General features: G+C 31.1%; 1 protein-coding gene across 6 annotated transcripts in view; it reads left to right on the top strand.

Moving 5' to 3' along the window:
- sona (sol narae metalloprotease) overlaps window positions 1-22,544 on the top strand; it is a 268,095-nt gene that overhangs the window by 224,737 nt on the left and 20,814 nt on the right. For all 6 annotated transcript variants that reach the window (XM_075308719.1, XM_075308717.1, XM_075308718.1 and 3 more), the window contains 3 exons: window positions 7,204-7,330; window positions 12,946-13,205; window positions 15,114-15,218. In XM_075308719.1, the coding sequence (XP_075164834.1) occupies window positions 7,204-7,330; window positions 12,946-13,205; window positions 15,114-15,218 (492 nt within the window). The remainder of the gene's footprint in view (window positions 1-7,203; window positions 7,331-12,945; window positions 13,206-15,113; window positions 15,219-22,544) is intronic.

Here is a 22,544-nt window from a genome sequence, read left to right on the forward strand (position 1 = left end):
CGCCGCCGAACATTTTTTCAAAAATATCAATTTGTCAAAAATATCAGTTTGAATCAGAAAAATGTATTAAAAATTGTCGCATTTTTGCCAAAGTTTTGAACCTTTTACCCACAATCAATCAATTTCAAGCTGCTATAAATATTATGCAAAAATTTTGCTCAGAAAATTTGAATTCAATGCAAATTTGATTGTAAGATGGGTTGCCAAATTGATTTTGTAATGGATAATTGTCCGCCGCTGAAGAGACATATTTATATTGTCAGCCGCCGCCTACAAAAATGGGTCGGCTTCATTCTCTGGTGCTGATCGACTCAGAGTCAGTTTGTGTACCTATGAACGACTGACCATATATTTGTGATTTGCACGATAGGAATAGATATTCCGGAGTTTTTTTTTTTAAAGGACGAACCCTTTCTTTTCCCTAATATGCTAAATTATTCCCATTGCTTAATAAGTGTAGATGAAACTGGACAATACTGTTTTCTACAAATTTCGTATAGTGCGTTTCATACTCTCCAAATTTTTGGAAATTTGGTCCTATAATTTGATATAGCTCTATAATAACCGACGGTGTCAAGGAAATTCATTCCCACAAAAAATGAGTTCTCAAGACGTCGACTTGTTGATTAATAATATTTTATTAGTGCTATGTAAGGAAGTTACTATGCACTTTTTCTTAGTGTATTTATAATTGTTCTTCATTTATCAGCTTGTAAAAAGACTACAAAAAGTCTTTAAATTAATCTTTAAAATAATGGCTTATAATGATATTCACATATGTTGTGAATTTCAAACAAATGCGGTGCTAAAATGCCATTGGAAAAATAGATATTCAATTAATTTTAAAAATAGATTTGTTCTTAGACTGCATATCTTGAGTTCCACATTTATTTTGTTCCACTATTTATTATTATTTAATTATATTGTTGTTTCTATTAATACTAGTATTTCAAATGTTTAAAATAATACATATAATGACTATATTGAAAAACATATTTGTCAATATCCGTAGACAATAATAACTAAATGCAATTAATAATTATTAATAATTAATTATACATTAAAAATTACCATCTCCACACAAAAACCTATATTTACTACGGAACGAAATTTTAAACCAAAAAAAAAAAATCCCCTTTGTTGTAAAGCATTTTCTTTAAGATCAAATGAAACTCAATTTGCCTCTAATATTTTTTATTTTTTTTTAATTAATTTTTTTATTAATTAATAAACAATTTATATGCATCTGAAACTACATTTTGTTAAATGACCTTGATTATATTCATCTCAATGACAACATGACATCACAGTCGAGCTAGTTGTGGATGCCATCGTTAGCAGATTTACTTTACATTCAAATGATTATTGGTTCTACTTCAATGTCAGACAAATATCAATAATTGGTGGTAGGTTTTCTCTTAATTGTGACAGTTTTGACTCACCAGCTATAAGTAAAAGTTCCTTATTGATGTGGTAAAAATAGATGCACAGAAAAAGGAAACATTTTGAAATTAATTAAATTAATGAAAATTTTCTGATAAATTTGGATGCATTTCGTAAATGGTAGTTCACTTACAAAATACATCCTTCTCGAACTAAAAATAGAGAAAAAATCTTAGGCACCATTAATAAAATTAAAGAAAATTTTCTGATAAATTTGGATGCATTTCGTAAATGGTAGTCCATTTTCGAAATACATCCTTCTCGAACTAAAAATAGACAAAAAATCTTAGTTAGCATTGAACTTTTAGTTAGCATTGAACTTGTTTGTATATCATTGAAATTCTACTCGCATTTAGTTCCTAAATATACTTGGAATAAAAGAAAATTGGAATAAAAAAAATAGTTTATGGTTTTGATTTATTACAGATACTGAAGAACTAAAGTTCGTTTTTGGTGGGGTTTACATAAAATTATGAGTTGATATGGACGACTTTATACACTATGAGGTCTCCGAATCACCCTTATCTCAGTGAAGCTTTGGATTTACGTCCACACTAAAATTGAAAATTTTGAATCCTATTTTTGATATTGATTTACCAAAGTGAAAAACCTAGATACCAAAACCCTCATGGGATATAAACACGGTTGTCACAGTTGGTAGAATTCTACCGAAAAATGAGTTTTTACTGTTTGGTAGATTGGTAGAATTCTTGATTTTATTGCAAGACATTCTTCTTCCAATTAAGAGGAACTTCAATTTTCTATATAAATAAACTATTGACCAAATTTTCTATAGAAATAAAGTTTTTAGATAATGTTCTATAGAAATAATATTTTATTATTGTTTTGATTTCAGCTTAAAACCATGTGTTGACTTAACTACAAAAGTAGATTAACCAACAGATCGATGATTTGTCTTTGGCCAAGGAAAAGTGGTATATTTGTGGAAATTCGTTAAAGCAAATTCAACTATCAGAAAACCTTACAAGTGTAATTCACTTTGGGTTTAGTGAATTATCCGAATTTATTCTGATAATTGTTCTTGTTGTTGTAGCCCTTTGGAGTTGGTATTTTCCAGTTTTTCGGGAAATAGGCATACTCCAAATGGGAGTTTGCAGTCCTTGGACAGGGTTGTAAACCCTATGTCTGCCCCTGGCCGTAGACCCGACTGCAATGAGGGCGGTCTGATAATTGATTGATAGTTTCGGTGCAAGTAGAAGATGCTAATGAGGAATGCGGTAGTTCCGAAAGAAAGTCTTTGATAAAATTTTCTAAAGAAATAAAATTTTGAGAAAATTTTCTAAAGAAATAAAATTTTGAGAAAATTTTCTATAGAAATAAAATTTTGAAAAAAAATTCTATAAAAATAAAATGTTGACAAAATTTTCTATAAAAATAAAATTTTGAGAAAATTTTCTATAAATTCAATATATTTAAAAATTTTAATTTGCGTGTTACTTCATAATATCAAAGTCGATTGTGCAAGTTCTCCCTTTTTGTAGAAATAGTAACTTTCCTTTGTTGATGCAAGCTAAAATCGTTAAATATTTAAAATTCGACACATTTTCAACTAAAGGGATATTAATACACCCACAAAATTGTCGCTAATATACCGAAAAAAAAGTAAACTGTTTTATAGGAAGAATGAACTACCACGCACGTAAATTGAACTAAATTTTACTCCACAATTTGAGATCTCCACAAAGCGTTGTTAAAACCATAAAAATTTAATGCCCTGTTGTACTTTTTAACTGCAGTTCATGAAATTACATCATCTCATAGAAGAAAAAATAACTAAAAGTAAAGAAGAAAATGATTGGCGCCAAATAATTACCATTTTAACCATACAGTAGTTCATTCTTACTATTTTTGGGAATCGTACGAAAAATTTTATTTGTTTTAGTTCATATTGAACTTATGTGTACGGTCATTGAACTCTATACTCACGTTTAGTTCATAAAATTTTTGAGACATACTTAAAAAAAGTAAGATTTCATTAAGCTGTGGAAAATTTCGATAAAAATAATAAAATTTAAATACAAGCAAATATTTTTTTCCAATAAAAATAAGTTAAAGTTTCTGCGTAGGAGGGATCATTCATTCATTCTAACTAACCACAAAAATTTGATCAAAAACTTCAAAATAAGATTTTTTAAATCTGGTAGATGTGTGGTAAAATGTTCTTCTAATTTTGGTAGATTATTTTTGGCTCGACTGGCAACCTTGGTTATAAGCCCACGAAAATAGTCCACTTTTGAAATGGGCCCGACAATAGACAAATATGAATCTGAGCCATTTTTAAAGGGTGATTACTACAGACAGACCGAAGTTATAAGGTTGGAAATCAATATTTCCTAAACTCATTAAGCGCATATCCTACAATGGAGATCATGAACAGCACATAGTATTTTTTATTATAACTCTTAAATGCCATGTACCACGCATACCGTTTCAGATTTAGTCATACATACAAATCTAATCATCATCTAATCAAAATATATATTTTATATCTATGAAGACAAATTATAGCGATGTTTTAAAAAATTGAAATGCTCAGAAAAGCGGCCAGCCTAAATGAGAAGTTTAATCTTCTGAATAGCATATAAATATGTTTATGGATAGTTGGATAGACGGGCCACAGCTAGGTTAATTGATTTGGTGATTCTAAGTATACGTATACGGTGATAAGTAGTCGTTTCCTCTTCCTATAAAGAGATCAGGTACCCTATCTCCTGCACTATTTTGATTCTATATTCCAGAAATATTTCAATCAATTAGTTTGAGCCATATTTCAGGAACTAACAAACGAAATACATGAAAACGAAATATCTATAACAATTAGTCTGCTATAAAGTAATAAAAACTTTTAATCAGATAGTTTATTTTTTTTTAATTTAATGTTCATTTTTTTATTAGAGTACATTTCACAATAAATGAATTAAATGCTCTGAGGGTTTGTCGTGAGGACAGTTTAACGGGTTTCTTACCATTTACTATATGTCCGCCCATCTATTAACATATCTGTCCGCCCAATGTTGCAACTACTCACATACACTAAATATGAAACATTTTTAAATTTCCTAACCCATTTAATGCTATATACTTATAACCTGTCAAAAATAAGTTTGTTTCTTAAGTCTTTCGTTTGACACACAAACAGCATTTCACATGTTTGACTACTGTATTTACAAATTTCATGGCATTTGCATAACTTTTAAATTTAAATATTTTTTTTTAAACCTTTTGCAAGCCTATAAGTTGAAAATATATCAAACAAATTGATTCATAACTTTCGTTAATGAAAATAAATTAATTTCCATAGCTTTCAACACAACAATAAAATGTTAATGAGTTCAATGGTGAATTTTTAATTTCTGTTCAATGATTCACGTTTTCCATTAATTATTATTAGATTCCCTGAAAAACAATTTATAGGTTCGGTCAATTTTAAATGCCATTTTTTAGAGATCATTAAGAGACTCTTGCAATAATAATAACTAAAACAATAAATAATGTTTTATATAAGGTCCTATCAAAGCTGTTCTTTTCCTATTTTTTCACATACTTGGAAATTTTGATTAAGTATTCAGCTCTAAAGGAATTTAACACTTTTAGTTTGTAAAATAATTTATAACACCTTAACTACGACCACCACATGTTTTTTTGAGGAAAAAATGATAGCCAAAAAAAAGCTTACAGAGGTTGATAAACTACAACAGGCCATCAGTAGCCATCTAAAAAACTGTGTAACTAGGAAAATGTAACAGAGCATAGACAAAACATAAGTTCGCGGCATTTTTAGTTTATAATCCAAAGAAATATCAACCATATTTAGCAAAGTTATGGTGCTAACAAGGAAAGACTGAAAAAATCTACGTAAGTCATTTATTTCTTTAATGGTAATATTTTTCCGCCTTTCTGATATCATGCAGAGCTTTGTTGGTTTGTCACCAAATTAAAAAGCAAATCGAAAGCGAACCCTGCTACCCTGTAAATAAGTCATGACATAATAATGGGCGTACAATTTTCACAGAAAAAAATATTCACTTTGATGTAAAATTGACTAACGAAAAAGTTATGTTATGCCAAAATTTTAAAAATTGCTCATAACGCATTTTTGGTTAGGTTATAGGGATATATTATAGTGATAGGATCGTAGCTTAGGTATAGTGGTAGATTGTTACTTTAAGCTCACTTAGACTATTCTATCCATTATGGTACCACAGGTGGTAACTTCTCTTCTCTTATCAATGAGAACTGCCCGGATCTATATTAAGCTCGATGACAAGGGAATGTTTGTAGCCACAACACTCGGGAATGTCATCAGCATTATTGGAGGGGATAATCAACCGCTGAACCTTTTAATGTTTGGTCGAAGGTGGGATTGAAACCATGACCCTTTGTATCCAAGGCGGCCATACTAAACATTCCACCACGGTGGCTCCCTTCCGATCGTAACAATTTAGTATATTATATACTCGTTGTACTTTAAACTAATTTTCGTCCACGACCCATTGTCATGGATAACATAACATATATTTTGATCTTTCTAAAGAGGTCAAATTTCTTTCGCACTTAGGTCCTAACCTACATTCGTCTTCCGACATTGTCATGTCCATCTTCATGTTAAATGAATGAAAAGAAATAATGAGCCAATAGGTTAGGTTAGGTTATGTGGCAGCCCGATGTATCAAGCTAGACTATTCAGTCCATTGTGATACCACAGTGGTGAACTTCTCTCTTATCACTGAGTGCTGCCCGATTCCATGTTAAGCTCAATGACAAGGGACCTCATTTTTATAGCCGAGTCCGAACGGCGTTCCACATTCCAGTGAAACCACTTAGAGAAGCTTTGAAACCCTCAGAAATGTCACCAGCATTACTGAGGTGGGATAATCCACCGCTGAAAAACTTTTTGGCGTTCGGTCGTAGCAGGAATCGAACCCACGACCTTGTGTATGCAAGGCGGGCATGCTAACCATTGCACCACGGTGGCTAATGAGCCAATGAAATGAATTATTCCCAGCTATCTACACAATTGAAATTTTCAAATCAAGGAAGTAAAATAATTATTGTTTGATTTTTCCCTAAAATAAATATGACAATATTTGTAATTTTTTATTGTAACAAACAGTAAAAGTTCACATGAATACAAAGTTAAAATACTCTATGCATTGCCATGTAATTCAGTTTGATTAGGTTATTTAAACATAAACTTCCTCTTTTTCCATTGCATTGTCACGAAGACTTAACATATTTACTCTTATTTTGAGAAAATTAAAAGAAAAATAAAAATGAATTCAAAAAGGAAATTAAACCACAAATGCAAAAAAAAATGCTTAATCATGTTTAATTCATTAAAATTATAACAAAATACAAATTTGACAAAATGAATTGCAAAAAAAAAAGACACACGAATCAAACTTCCAAAAAATTATATATGTTTACTATTGTTGTTGATTTTTCTTTCTTAAGCGTTTACTGAATTTCATAAATTATAACGAAAATTTTTGCACAGTAATAATAAAATAAATTTAATTCTCAAGGCACCATTTGATAATTTCGAATATGCTTTAGATATTAATTTATTAAGACTTGACAAACGGATTTTAATGTTTTTATTTACCACACCTGCTGCTTTATGTCGAACTTCGTGACATTTTTATAACTTAATCTTTAGCATTCTTAATTTAATTGCTTTATTCATGATTTTATTAATGATAACATTTTTTATCTCCTTTTTGTTTATTTTACTTGCAGGAGGGTAGTATTGGTCATGATATGGTGATAAAACCATTGCCACATGAATTGAGTCCCGAACCGGAAGAATCACACCATGTGATATATAAGCGTAGTACTGAACACCACGAACATTTAAGTGACTTTGGTAAGTTTATATGAAATAAAAATAATAGTAATAATTAAAATAGCAATGAATTATTACGGATTTTTTTTACAACAGAGCCTATTCCTTTTTTTCATAAAAACTTGTCACGAATTTATTGGGGATTTTTGTGGGGAATTTTAATTTAAATTGGGGATTTTTGGGGAAGAAAGCATCCAAATTTAGGTATAAGAGCCTGGAAAATCCTTGCAATACTGGGAACCCCCTGTGGAATGAGATATTAAATAAGAAAAGGAACTGTTAGGTTAGGTTAGGTGGCAGCCCGATGTATCAGGCTCACTTAGACTATTCAGTCCATTGTGATACCACATTGGTGAACTTCTCTCTTATCACTGAGTGCTGCCCGATTCCATATTAAGCTCAATGACAAGGGACCTCCTTTTTATAGCCGAGTCCGAACGGCGTTCCACATTGCAGTGAAACCACTTAGAGAAGCTTTGAAACCCTCAGAAATGTCACCAGCATTACTGAGGTGGGATAATCCACCGCTGAAAAACTTTTTGGTGTTTGGTCGAAGCAGGAATCGAACCCACGACCTTGTGTATGCAAGGCGGGCATGCTAACCATTGCACCACGGAACTGTGGAACTATAGAAGTGAAAGTAGCGGAACTACTACCTATCGTTTTATTTAGTGAATCGTTCATTCGAACTATTACTCACGAAACAAGACTATTTAATAACTTTGGTAAAATGATTTGGTAAAAGATTTAATTTGGGGAAAATCGGTATAAAATCTAGTAAAAATTTTTTTAATTGGTACCTTGTTCTTTATAAAAAATATTGTCATTTTAAGAATTTATGTTATAAATTCTCAACTGCTTGCCATAATATTTTGTATACCCACCACCATAGTATAGTGACGGTGGTGTATGTTAATAAGGTTGTCATTCCGTTTGTAACACATCGAAATATCGATTTCTGATTATATAAAGTATATATATTCTTTATCAGGGAGAAATTCTAAGACGATATAGCCATGTCCGTCTGTCTGTCTGGATGTCTGTTGTAATCACGCTACAGCCTTCAATAATAAAGCTATCTTGCTTAAATTTCGTACAAACTCATGTTTTGTCTCCAAGCAGATCAAATTCGAAGATGGACTATATCGGTCCATGTTTTGGTATATACCCCATATAAACCGACCCCCCGATTTGGGGCCTTGAGCTTCCAGAAACCGTAATTTCTATCCGATTTGCCTGAAATTGGAAACGTAGAGGTATATTAGGACCATAAAGATGTGTGCCGAAAACGGTGAGTATCGGTCCATGTTTTCATATAGCTCCAATATAGACTGATCTCCCGATTTTACTTCTTGGGCTTCTAAAATTCATACTTTTTATCAAATTTGCCTGAAATTGGAAATTTAAAGGAATTGTTGGACGTGCGTTGAAAATGAGGTGTATGGGTCCATGTTTTAATATAGCCTCCACATAGACCGATCTCCCGATTTGGGGTCTTGGGCTTATAGAAACCGTAGTTTTTATCCAATTTTCCTGAAATTTTAAATCTAGAAGTATTTTAGGACCATAAAGAGGTGTGCCAAAAATGGTGAGTATCGGTCCATGTTTTGGTATAGCCCCCATATGGACCGATCTCCCGATTTTACTTCTTGGGCTTCTGGAATCCGTAGTTTTCATCCAATTTGCCTGAAATTGGAAATCTTGAGGTATTCGAGGACCACAAAGAGGTGTGGTACAAATGGTGAGTATCGGTCCATGTTGTTCTATAGCCCCCATATAGACCGATCTCCTGATTTTACTTCTTGGAAACCGTAGTTTTTATCCAATTTGCCTGAAATTGGAAATTTTGAGGTATTTTAGGACCACAAAGAGGTGTGCCACAAACGGTGAGTATCGGGGCATGTTGTGGTATAGCTCCCATAGAGACCGATCTCCCGATTTTACTTCTTGGAAACCGTAGTTTTTATCCAATTTGCACGAAATTTGACATCTGGAGGGTTTTTTTGGATTATAAATAGGTAGGATTCTAGAAACCGCCGTTTTTATCCAATTTGCCTAAAATTTGAAATCTAGAAGTAGTTTAGGACCATATATGTGCCGAAAATCGGTCAATGTTTTGGTATAGCCCTCATAAGACCGATCTCCCGATTTTACTCCTTGGGTTTCTAGAAACCGTAGTTTATATTCGATTAGCCTGAAATTTTAAATAAAAACGTGTATCGGATTTAGTTTTTATCGGTCCATTTGGCAAGACCTCTATATAGACCATTTGGCAAGGCCTTCTCGTAATCATTTAAATAATTGGGGTAAAATTTTTGGATCGGGAGATTTAACTCCTTGGGTTTCTAGAAATCGTAGTTTTTATCTGATTTGCCTGAAATTGTAAATATTCTGGTATTTTAGGCTTACAAAAACGTGTATCGGATTTAGTTTTTATCGGTCCATTTGGCAAGGCCTCTATATAGACCATTTGGCAAGGCCTTCTCGTAATCATTTAAATAATTGGGGTAAAATTTTTGGATTTTAGAATTCAAATCAAGACGTTATTTCATCATTTTCTTGTACATTTACAAGAGATGTTAATGATTCCTCTAAAACTCAAACAAAAATGGTTCTTAAAAATCCAGAATCTGATATAGTCTTCATAGGTAAAATCTTTAAATTTATCTTCGGGAAGTATACAAGTTGAACTGCTCTGCTTGGGAGAATATCTGTCGTCAAACCCCCTTGAAATTCCAAAGGAAACTATAATATTTGATTCATGGTGGTGGGTATTTAAGATTCGGCCCGGCCGAACCTACTGCTGTATATACTTGTTTCAATTATGCCCAATAATATAGTGTGCTTTTTGTATGTGATTACCACAAACATTAGCCTTTTCTCATGAATTTTATTAGTCTCTATGATTTATTACTATTAATTACTCATTCCAAATATTTACAATTCACAATTCAATCTATGGCAAAAAAAATCCCTAGTACCTTATAAATTTTTTCATAATGCATTAAGATTTTTAAAATTTCGGTAGCACCTCATTAAAACTGTACTTCAATGCATTAAAATGTACAATTTAGGAAATGTAAAACAATAAAATATTTAAAATATGGTCAATTGTAAAGAGACAAGCCTTCCTGACTACATTTACTATAGCTATAGACGAGTCTGTGGTTTTACTTTGGAATCGGTAAAAGTGAAAACCAAAAGCATGTTTTTTTTTTGTTAAAGGAGATTGACCCACGACGTGAACGAAGGTTATTTGGCGGTGCGACTAGATGGCGTTCCTCTTAATTTAAGATTTACAATAAAATTTTATATAAATAATTTTTTACTATCAAGAAAAATGTATGTTAAAATACGTAAGAAACTAATAAATAAATTTTAAGGTAGGTGGAATTTTTTTATTATGTTTGCTGCTTATCAACCGTGTAAACATAAACTGAATCTGGGAATTGTTTATTATACTCTATATTACGTCATAAAATAAGAGGAAACATAATAACTCATTGCTTAATTTATTTCACTATACAGTAGTCACGTAGATCTAAGGATTGTTTTATTTGTAAATTCCATAGTGTTATAGTTTATTTTTCGGTTCTTTGATGGGAGGGCAAAAAACTCATTAATCTCTCTCTTTGGTTTTTGTTTATGGCAAGTTCAATGTGAGTTTTGAATTAAAATCACAAATCAGTTCAAAGTACTTAAATACCAGCGAGTGTATAAGTTAAATCATAAGGGTTCGGTTAAGTTAAAAAATGTCATTATGAAATTAAGAATGTACCAAATTCTATAAGAACCAAATCTCTAAGAGCCTAAGAGCAGACGGATTGACAGACTGATATAATTTTTCGGCATATAGGGGTTTCCCAAATGGAGTCGAAAATTGTCTTTCCGACTAATCGAGTTTTTTGTCAAAAATTTGACTTATTTATTTATTCCCTTTTTTGATCGATTAAAAGCGATTAACCGAACCTTAATGCTGGCGAAAATCCACTAATCGACTAAGAGAACACATCCTAAGTCGACATTAAGTTTAAGAACGTCATCATAAAGTTAATATTAGTTTGGGGAAGAATTTATCAAATTCAATTGAAGAATCGACCTGGAGAAGAGTTGATAAATTGATGTACTTTATCGGAAAGTCGGATTTTCCCAAATGGAGTCAAAAAATCGAATTTTGTTAAAAAAACGTTGAAAATTGAGATCGACTTTTTTTCATATTGGACTAATTTATTTATTTAGTTTTTTATCGATTTAAAACAACTGACCGAACTATGATGTTGGAATAATAGTCTAATCGATTTCTTCAAATTTGGGAATCTAGCTGCCAAGAATTGTTCTATGGAAGCGAACAAATTTCAGGGATGGTACAAAAGAACGAGTTTGAGCACACAAAATTGGATCCTTTTGTCAACCTGACCGTAATTCCATAATTATATATAGATCCCATATAAAACTATTCCCTGATTTTACATCTTGACACTCTTGGAGCCCGCATATAAATCGATTTGATTTCCCGAGCTTCCTGGAGGAGCAAATTTCATCCGATCTGGTTGAAATTTGGTTGATGGTGTTGTTATATGCCGGATCTGATTGAAATTTGGTACGTGATTTCAGTAAATGTCAGTAGTGTGTTTGCCCATATACTAGCACAATGTGCCAAATTTCGGATCGGATGAATTTTGCTTCTCCAAAAGGCTCCAGAGGTCTAATCTGGTGACCGATTTATATGGAAGCTATATATAATTATGAACCGATATGGAGCAATTTTTGCATGGTTATTAGAGACTATATACTTACACCACGTTTCAAATTTCAACCAGATAGGATGAAATTTGCTCCTCCAAGAGGCTCCGGAGATCACATCTGAGGATCGGTTTATAAGGGGGCTATATATAATTATGAACCGATATGGACCAATTTTTGCATGGTTGTTAGAGACCATATACTAATACCACGCACCAAGCTTCAACCGGATCGGATGAATTTTGCTCCTCCAAGAGGATCCGGAGGTCAAATCTGGGGATCGGTTTATATGGGGGCTATATGTTATATAATTATATACCGATGTGGACCAATTCTTGCATGGTTGTTAGAGACCATATACTTACACCACGTACAAAATTTCAACCGGATCGGATGAATTTTGTTTCTCCAAGAGGCTCCGGAGGTCAAATCTGGGGATTGGTTTATATGGGGGCTATTTATAATTATGGACCGATATGGACCAATTTTTGCATGGTTGTTAGAGATAATATACTAACACCACGTACCAAATTTCAACCGGATTGGATGAAATGCGTCTCTAAGAGGCTCCGCAAGCCAAATCTGGGGGTCTATTTATATGGGGGTTATACGTAAAAGTGGTCCAATATGGCCTACATCAATAACAACTACTTATGCCAAGTTCCAAGTCGATAGCTTGTTTCGTTCGGAAGTTAGCGTGATTTCAACAGACGGACGGACATGCTTAGATCGTCTCAGAATTTCACCACGACCCAGAATATTTAGATGTGTTACAAACGGAATGACAAAGTTAATATACCCCCAATCCTATGGTGGAGAGCATAATAAGCTAGAAAATTTTAGATAATTGGAATGACATATTAAAAATAAATTTCCTTTTCATATATTTACAGCTTATATGGAACCCGATGATTTATCCACACATGAAAAATTGGAAAAATTGCAAGATCGTCGCAAACGTTCAGCTCACCGTAATACCCTGGCCGAACTTGAAGAAGAACAAGAAGAACTCGAAGCTGAAGATGGTGTAGCCACCGATGAAAGTTCACCGCATAAAAGAGGCAAACGTCATGCACCCTATATGATTTATCCCGAAGTTTTGGTTATTGTCGATTATGATGGTTATCGTTTGCATGGTGGTGATAATTTACAGGTAAGCTTTGATCCAAATTAAAAAAAGTAAAGATAGTATTTAAAACATAATGATATAAAAAATATCGCTTTTCTAGAGTGAAAAATTATTCCACTACTTCCGTCTACAATATCAATTTTTGAATAGCCCCCAAATAAGTTGATCTTCCAGTTTTACATCGTGAGCATTTAGATGCTCACACTGAAAAAAATATTGTCGTGAGGCCAAAGATTTCTTGTCCTTAAAATACAAATGCAAATTTTCCTTAGCATAGAAGACACATTTCTCTAATATAAAGCTTTTTTCCTTGTCCAAAAGTCGATAAACTTTTCAATTAAGTCATATTGTCCTTATAATTAAGTGATTTCACTTAAAAATGGGTATCATAACATGAAAGAAAAAATGTTTGGGCTAAGGTCAACTTGGCTTTAATATATTCAGAAAAATTCTTTAGATTTAATGAAATTGTCTTTATATTTGTTGTCTTTTTGCATCTTGACTACAAAGCAAAAAATCGTTCAAATATAAGACATGTTTTCCAACACTTTATTTTAAATACGTTTTTTACTTGAAACATAGCATAATTTCTACTGGAAGTCGAGTCTTAATTTGAAAAATAAAGTTGTCGTCAACTCGTTTTTAAAGAACTTTGATAGTATATGAAGAGAAACAGCTGAAAAAGCGAAAAATTAAAATTTGCTTCCTAGAATCAAGTATGTTACACAAAACCTAAATTTATAAGAGAATTGTGTCTTAAAAGTAACCTTACTTGTATTCTCCGCTTCTTTGGCTCGGAATCAATACCAAAATTTTTAAAGTAAAGACAAAATCTTTGGAACCGAACATGCACGTGAACTGCAGTAAAAAAATACAACAGGGCATTAAGTTTTCCTGGTTTTAACAACGCTTTGTGGAAATCACAAAATGTGGAGTACTATTTAGTTCAATTTTCTCCAACGAGGAAGAAAACTTTATATCAGAGAAATGCATATTCTATGATAAGTAAAATTTACATTCGTATTTTAAGGACATGAAATCTTTGGCCTCACAACAATATTTTTTTTCAGTGCGAAAGTATAATCCATATGGATTTACTAGATAAAAATGCATATCCCCAATGTTCACAAAATTATGGTCCTAGTAACCAATTTGTTTAACTGCTCGCCTGCAAAGTCGATACATGGCATGTTCTATCATGAGTTCTATTTTTTAAGATTTATATTTAACTCCCTGGATTTGGCATAAGAACAACATCTTCTTCTTTTTAGGATTTCATATAGTCGGCTCCACCATACGTTTAATATTTCTCATTTAACACACACGAAACTATTAATTTTTCTATTCCTATTAAAAAGACAAAATGATCAATGTAGCAGAACACAAATTTATCTGAACCAAGCTTTTGATAAAATTTTCAAATGAAGGTTTATGCTCTTGTCAGGTAATCCATAAACATATACCCACCTTAATTTAGAAACCTTCAAAAAAATCTACAAACAAGGTGTGTTCTATAATTTCGGCTTGTGTTGTATTTACTTATTTTTTTTTTTTTTTTTTGCAAAAAAAAAAATTAGCTAGTGAATGAAACAATTAAAAATAAATCTATTTAACATAATAAGAATATTTTCCTCATGTTCTCTAAAGAATTTCAAAAACATCATGAGAATTTCAAATTTTATTCTTCCTATATTTGTCTTTTATGTATGCCTTAAGAATCATAAGATTTGAATCTTCAAAATGCGGTACATAAATCTCATTGCCTTTTTAGAATTTTAAAATATTTCTGTATAAATAGTTTCTTCGTCGATTTTTTGTATTATTTTCTCACAAAAAAGGCTTGTCTTATTTTGATACTCTACCGCTTTATATTAATATTCTAGATGTCTTATATTTGATAATTTTATTTTTTTGTTGAAATTTATTTTACAGGTGAAACGTTACTTCATTGCTTTCTGGAATGGTGTAGATTTGAGATATCGTCTACTAAAGGAACCAAAAATTCGTGTCAGCATTGCCGGTATTATTATATCAAGGGTAAGTACAAAATTAAGAATGAAATCATTTTAAAATTTACTGAGGAATTTCATTTCCTTAACATTATATCTGCAATAACCATGAGGGAAATTTTGAAAATCCTAATACTCTGAATACAAACCTTTGTGACATCCAAATTAAAGATAAGCTCAAGCAGAAGTTATTCTAAATATTTCTTGTGAACTTTAATCAGGTTCCAGTAACATATGGCCTTTGAGGGTTTTTAACCCACTTAAAATTACCGATATATGTCAAAGGAAAGAAATTTACACATGAAAAAAAACTTAATACTTGCGAGGGGATTCTAGAATCATAGGAATGTTTAACTTTACAAATATAATAAATTTTAAAATAATCTTTATTACATCAGTACACACAAAAAAAATTCTGATTCAATCACGTAATTAATTGGTCTAATTAATTTTTTAATTGAAATTTCTTCAATCATGGAAATGATAGTATGAATTAAAAAATTAATTGAAAGTCAATTAAAAAATTAATTGATCCAATTAAAATATTAATTGATACTATTAATTTTTGTTATTGATTTTTTTGTCAATTGAAAAAATGTGTTGAATCAATTAATTTCTTAACTCAATATTTTTTAAAACTCAATTAAGACTTTAAGGTAAGTACTATGTTCAGTTTTCAAACTGAAAACCAGTTTATTTTCACGCTTACTTTTTTGAATCAATTGATTTAGAAATGTAAAATGTTTCGCAATCAATGCTTTGAATCTTTTCCATACATAATTTGAGAAAACTTGATAAAAATATAGTCGCCTCCATATATTTTTTAGTAGTTTTAATTTAGTGTTGTAGTGAAAAAACTAAACATAGTACTCACCTTTAATTGGAAAAATTTTCGTGAAATTTTTTTCTGTGCATATAGTCAAAATGTAATAACTTTACTCAGCATTAATTTTGCTTCTAAAGATTTTAATGTATTTTGACAGACTGTTTCTTCGTTCACGTTTAAATTTTATTAGGTGTCGATCAAGCAGAATCAAACTACCGGAAATATTGGCCCACCTCTATATAAACTAATAAAAACAGTTGTTCTTTATTCATACAAATCTGACTTTTTTGCATTTTTTGCCCAAATTTAGTGGAAAAATATTACATTTTCTAAAAAACTTCAAATACACTACCATTTAATTTAAATATAATTTTTAGTTTGTTATCTAGTTAAAATTTATATATTCCCTCTATATTTCTTCAAAAATTATTTCCAATTCATAATACAAAAAATAAATAAAATCAAATTTTTCCAATTAAAATCCGCTGCCCAACAAATATATTTTCACAATAACTCTATTTCATGTTTGTTGTTTAATTTTCAAAGTTTTGAACAGGAACCATTTATTTTTATGGCAACCATTGCATATATCCGTTGCTAGAACATAAAGTTTTCCGTTCACTATCTGAAAATTTTTCATCTTCACCTGAACGGCAACAATCACAAAATCATTAAACCATGAATGTCATAATTGGACGATTATACATTTTTGGTCGTTTTAATGTTGAAGGTTGCATACATATATAAGTTTTTCATAAAAATCAATGGAAACTCAAAAACTTTTGCATGAAAATATGGCAACCAAACAATATTTAATAGTTAAAAGTGTGTAAAATCAACAGCATACAATAAATAAATGAAAAACTAACAAATAATAGTAAAGGGGTAAAGATACTCAGTAGAAAAATACAATTACTGCAATGTTGCAAATTGAAGAGGGTGTAATTATCATTCGTCAGACTGTGATAAATGATTGTCTAGGTAGTCAGATATACAAATAATTGTAATATTTAGAAAAGTATGTGGTTTTTAATGTTTTGTAATTTTTTATTTACCTAAACAAAAGACTTAAGACGAAACCTTTACAAGCATATTGTAGAAGGCTTGTTCATGCATTGTCATTTACTACTAAAATAAAAAATAGAGATAGTACTCCACTTTTTTCACTGCACTAGTCCTTAAACACGAATGCGAGTTTTGCTTAGCATAGAAAATGCATTACTCTAATATAAAGTTTTTTTCCTGGTCCAATAAAGTTTTCAATGAAATCGTTTTGTCCTTGTAGTTCAGTGATTCGACTTAAAATTGAAAGAAAATTTTGTTGTACTAACACTTGCTCTCTGGCTGTCAAATAGGCGGACAATGATGAGTACAGAGTATCGTTTTGATTCTCTGATCTCACTACCTAGGTTAGGTTAGGTTAGGTGGCAGCCCGATGTATCAGGCTCACTTAGACTATTCAGTCCATTGTGATAAAACATTGGTGAACTTCTCTCTTATCACTGAGTGCTGCCCGATTCCATGTTAAGCTCAATGACAATCTCACTACCTAATCCATCTCCAAGAATATTGTTTGAGGATTGTGAAACCTCTTTAAGTTATGTAGTCCCATTATATCAGATATTTTTTACCAAAGAGGACATACTTTCTTGCATACATGAGCCCTATCTGAAACTAAAAGTAATATTCTTTGCCTTGCACATATAAGAAAACGCATCTTCTTAAATGATATTTAAATTCTTTTTGTTATATTGGATAGGACAATAGATTGTAGACTTTATATTGAAGAGAGGAGAAGAAACCCACAGTGGCCAGTGGTGGTAAATCAAGAAATGTAATTAAAAAACTTGTGGTATGTTGGCCAGCAATCAAAACCGAGCATAATGCCGCAAATCTCACAACTCGGTGGCGGAACAGCTCAATATAATAACTACATATTCCAAACTAGAATCTCTTGGTATTTCTCTATCCACCTACAAGCTCATATTCCGTGAACCTATTAAGATTGTTAATCACAAATGTCTAACAAATCTGCTCTCCAGATTTAATTCCTTGAATATCCTAAAGGAACTGATTCCATGTGATCCACTTAAAATTATTTTTTTAACGAATTTTATTTCTTTCATTTGTACAAAAAAATTAAGTACCCTATGTTTGTCAACTCGAAATTTCATTTTAGTTTAAAATGAATGATCGTAGTATAAAAAAGCCTCACAAAACATTTCAGATATTTTATTTGCCACTCCACAATATATACGAAATTTCAAAATCTATGAAATACACACTGAAAAAAAAGCATACTCGGTTCCAAAGATTTTGTCTTTACTTTAAAAAATTTGCCAAAGAAGCCAAAGAAGCGGAGAATACAAATAAGGATACTTTTAAGATACAATTCTCTTTTAAATTTAGGTTTTGTGTACTTGCTTCTAGGAAGAAAATTTTAATTTTTCGCTTTCTCAACTTTTTTCTTCATATGCTATCAAAGTCCTTTAAAAACGAGTTAACGGCAACTTTATTTTCCAATTTAAGACTCGACTTCCAGTAGAAATTATGCTATGTTTGAAGTAAAAAACTTCTTTAAAATAAAGTTTTGAAAAACATGTCCTATATTTGAACGATTTTTTGCTTCGTAGTCAAGATGCAAAAAGACAACAAATTTAAAGATAATTTCATTAAATTTAAAGAATTTTTCTGAATTATTAAAGTCAAGTTGACCTTAGCCTATAATTTTTTTCTTTCTTGTTAAGATACCCATTTTTAAGTCAAATCACTTAATTATAAGGACAATACGACTTCATTGAAAAGTTTATCGACTTTTGGACAAGGAAAATAACTTTATTTTAGAGAAATGCGTCTTCTATGCTAAGCAAAATTTGTATTCGTATTTTAAAGACATGAAATCTTTGACTTCACGACAATATTTTTTTCAGTGCATTATAAATATTTCATCTGCTCTCCCCTTATCCATAACTCTCTTGTTAGCAACTTCATGTCGATGCATAGAAGTTGCGTGTTTGCATCCAAGTCTGTCTGTCTGCCCACATAAAATATCTATAGAAATATACCCAACTGCACTCTTATAACTTTCATCCATATATATAATAGGAGTATGTGCAGATGTCCCTCCATGCAATTTATATTCGGCCTACACTATTCCTCATGCGTAATTTATCTCCTTGAGATATTAATTTCAAGTTTCTTGTTTTACTTTGTATCACATAACAAGTTTCTTTCATCATTATTGATGTTGATAAATATACCTTTAGTGTGATCAAACCTATTACGACTATAATAATAATTTGTTCACTAATTCTTGTAATAATCATGCTTTTTTTATGAGTATGGCCATATAAAGATTAATCGGCAAGAATTTTTTTTTTATAAAAAAGCAAACAAACAAGTGAAAACTAACCCACCCGGTATAGTGTATTTCGTAAACAACTACACTTGATGTATTAGCATATTTGATTAATTTCTGGATATAAACAGAGGTAATAACAAATACTTGCGTTTAACATTAATCATTAATTGGGAGAAAATGTGTAAACACAGGTCCGTATGCATTTTCCTCAATTCAAGGGAACACCTGCCGAATGCCAGGAAAGACCTGTAGGTCTTCCTTTTGAGAAAACTACCAACAAAAATCAAATACCCTATTTGCAAACAGTATTTTTATCAATTTAGCAATCGAAAACTATCGGATTTAGTCTCATATCACAATATCATGTCTCAAAAGTAATGTCTATAAATTTACCATGAAGAGAAACAAAAGATTTAAGCGACAAACTTTTATAATTTGAACAAGGGAGAAAGAGCTAAATTCGTATCTGGATCTGACACCCTTCTCAGAGTTTACTTATGGCGATTTCGATTGGGAAAAAAGGTGCAACGTTCTCGAAATTGATTGCAAGATATCAAGGACACTGTCATAGATTTTGGATACTTTATACCTCACAATATTATAAATTAATAATAACTTTAGAATTACACTATCATTTGGCCGAAATGTCAATTAGGGAATAAATAGTGTAACACCAAGGCAACATATTTTTTGCGAATCGAAAACGCCCTTAGTAACCACTATTGAAAATGATTTGTTAATAAAGGGAGAAAGCGATATATATCTAAAGAAACCATGTAAAAATGTAGTCCTTGATGATTTTATTCATTTGATAAAAGGATGAGAAAACTTGTGTCTTTAGGAGAATCTTGTTAAATTTTGAACAGACCAGTCAGTTGAGAAATACCAAGTCCAAATACTTGTAATATTTTATTTCAAAAAAATTTATCCACTCTTTAATTTGAGATATCTCAAATTCTAAAACTCTAATGAGAACATGAAATCCTTCTAATTCTATAGCAATTAGATATAATCATATCTTAGCAATTTTCGGATCTGCTCAGATCTGATTAGATCTTTAAATTTTTACTCGGGTTCACGGACGAAAAAGACTGTTTTTCCTATATTTGAGTGTAAAAATTACATGTTTTGAACTCAAATTTTTTAACACAACATTTTTGAGTGCAAGCATATAACTAGCATAACATGTTTGGGACATATATGTTAATATGTTAGAACATATTATGTTTGGGACATAAAATGTTTGTAAATATAATATGCGTAGATGCAATCATATATTAATTTAGAAATAGCCTATAAACATATATGTGTTTAGAAAGAGAGACCTAGAGAATATGCTGCAAGTAAAATAATGGAAGTAACCAATTGGCGCCTTAAAAATATATCCACACAAAGAAAATTTAATTAAAATTTTTTTACTACCAATGTATGCCCTAAGGTGAAACATAATATGTTTGAACAATACAAACAATATTTTGTTTGCACCAATCCTGAAAATCCTGAAAATATATATGCTTGAAGCAAAATGTGTTTGGGGTATATGTTACAGAAGCGATTTTTTTTTGATTCTAAATTCTAAATTCGTATCGCAATTGTTATGACGAGGAAACACGAAAAACTCAAGACACAAACTTAAAAAAATAATATCATTTGTAACCTCTAAATTCGTATCGCAATTGTTATGACGAGGAAACACGACAGACTCAAGACACAAACTTAAAAAAATAATTAACCAATTAATGTCGTATATACAAATTTAGGAATTATCTTAAATATTTAAAACAACATCGCATTTCTTTGCTAAGAAATATGGTATACACTTATCCCACTAGAAACTCGAGTTTCATATTATTCTCATTTGCGTGACGAACTTGAATCAATAAATGTATGTTCACATATTTATCACACGCTGTTTAAACTTTAAACACATATCCTTTTAACTATAATTCCTCTATGACCCACTAACATTTACTGTCAAAATCCTAAATACTTGAACTATTAAGCTTTACGCACATTCTAGTTTGTAGCCTGCAAATCTTTTAGATTAGACAATTCATTGATTCATTCAACGACCGGTTTCCTTTCTAAACACACGCTACCACATATATAGAACAATATTTTCCGCTTATGAGCTATGTAGTATAGTCTATTAACACCAAAATCACACATTGTAGCATGAAACGCATTTTTTTCCATGCCCAGTAAAAGACAATTTGACAGATACTTTGAAAAATTTATCAATTTCCTTAAGGTGTTGCCTCTGGTTGAAGTAGAGTTTACACGCATTGAAATTTAAGCTAAATAATGCAAGTCTACCGAGTCGTGATTACAATATTTTTTTTTTTTGGTTTTTGATACAATTTAATTAAAAGCGAAATGTGTTTTAGGTTTTCGTAAAAGATTTATAATCTGTGTGCGATTTTCTTTGGCTGTCAAAATGAAACCCATGTGCTTTTTTTTGTAATACAACGATTACTCTATAATTGGCCATTAAAGCTATGAGGATGTAATTTTCTTAATTGAAAAACATTAAAAATGTAATTTTCGACATATTGATTTTCTTTAAAATTTAATGCTTATGACATAAAAAGATATAATTTTTAACATAATATCGATTGCGTATGGTAGCATAGTATTTATATCGTCTGCATCACACAATCACTATCATATATCAACGTCAGATATATGTTAATTGTTATTCAATAATAAGGAGCTACAAATCCAAGCGAAAAATAATTTCTCTTCTTCGAAATAGAAATTTTGGAATGAATTTCCTTTTCGTCTTGCTTTCAAGGGCAACAAGCATCATGTACTACTACTTATTTTTACTAACATTACAAAATATACCCAACAAAAAAATATGTCGCCAAAAAAGTAGTGAAAATGTTCTTTTTGGATCAAAAAGTGGTGAAAAATTGGATGAATTTAACATGGGCTTGTCATAGGACGGATGTCCACTATTTCAACGGCCGTTGCACTGAATTTACATCATTTGTTACGGTGTGATTCGATTTCTGTGTTTTGGGTGTGAATTAAAAAAAATTATCATATTTTGCCAAATATATAATTTTTATAATTTTTTATTATTTATAATGTATTCTAACGCTTGTCTGAAACGTTTGACCTCAAATATTTTCAAAAATTCGCAATTTTTCTAGATTTATTCG

The sequence above is a fragment of the Haematobia irritans genome, chromosome 5 (assembly GCF_050003625.1).
Source record: "Haematobia irritans isolate KBUSLIRL chromosome 5, ASM5000362v1, whole genome shotgun sequence".
NCBI lineage: Eukaryota > Metazoa > Arthropoda > Insecta > Diptera > Muscidae > Haematobia > Haematobia irritans.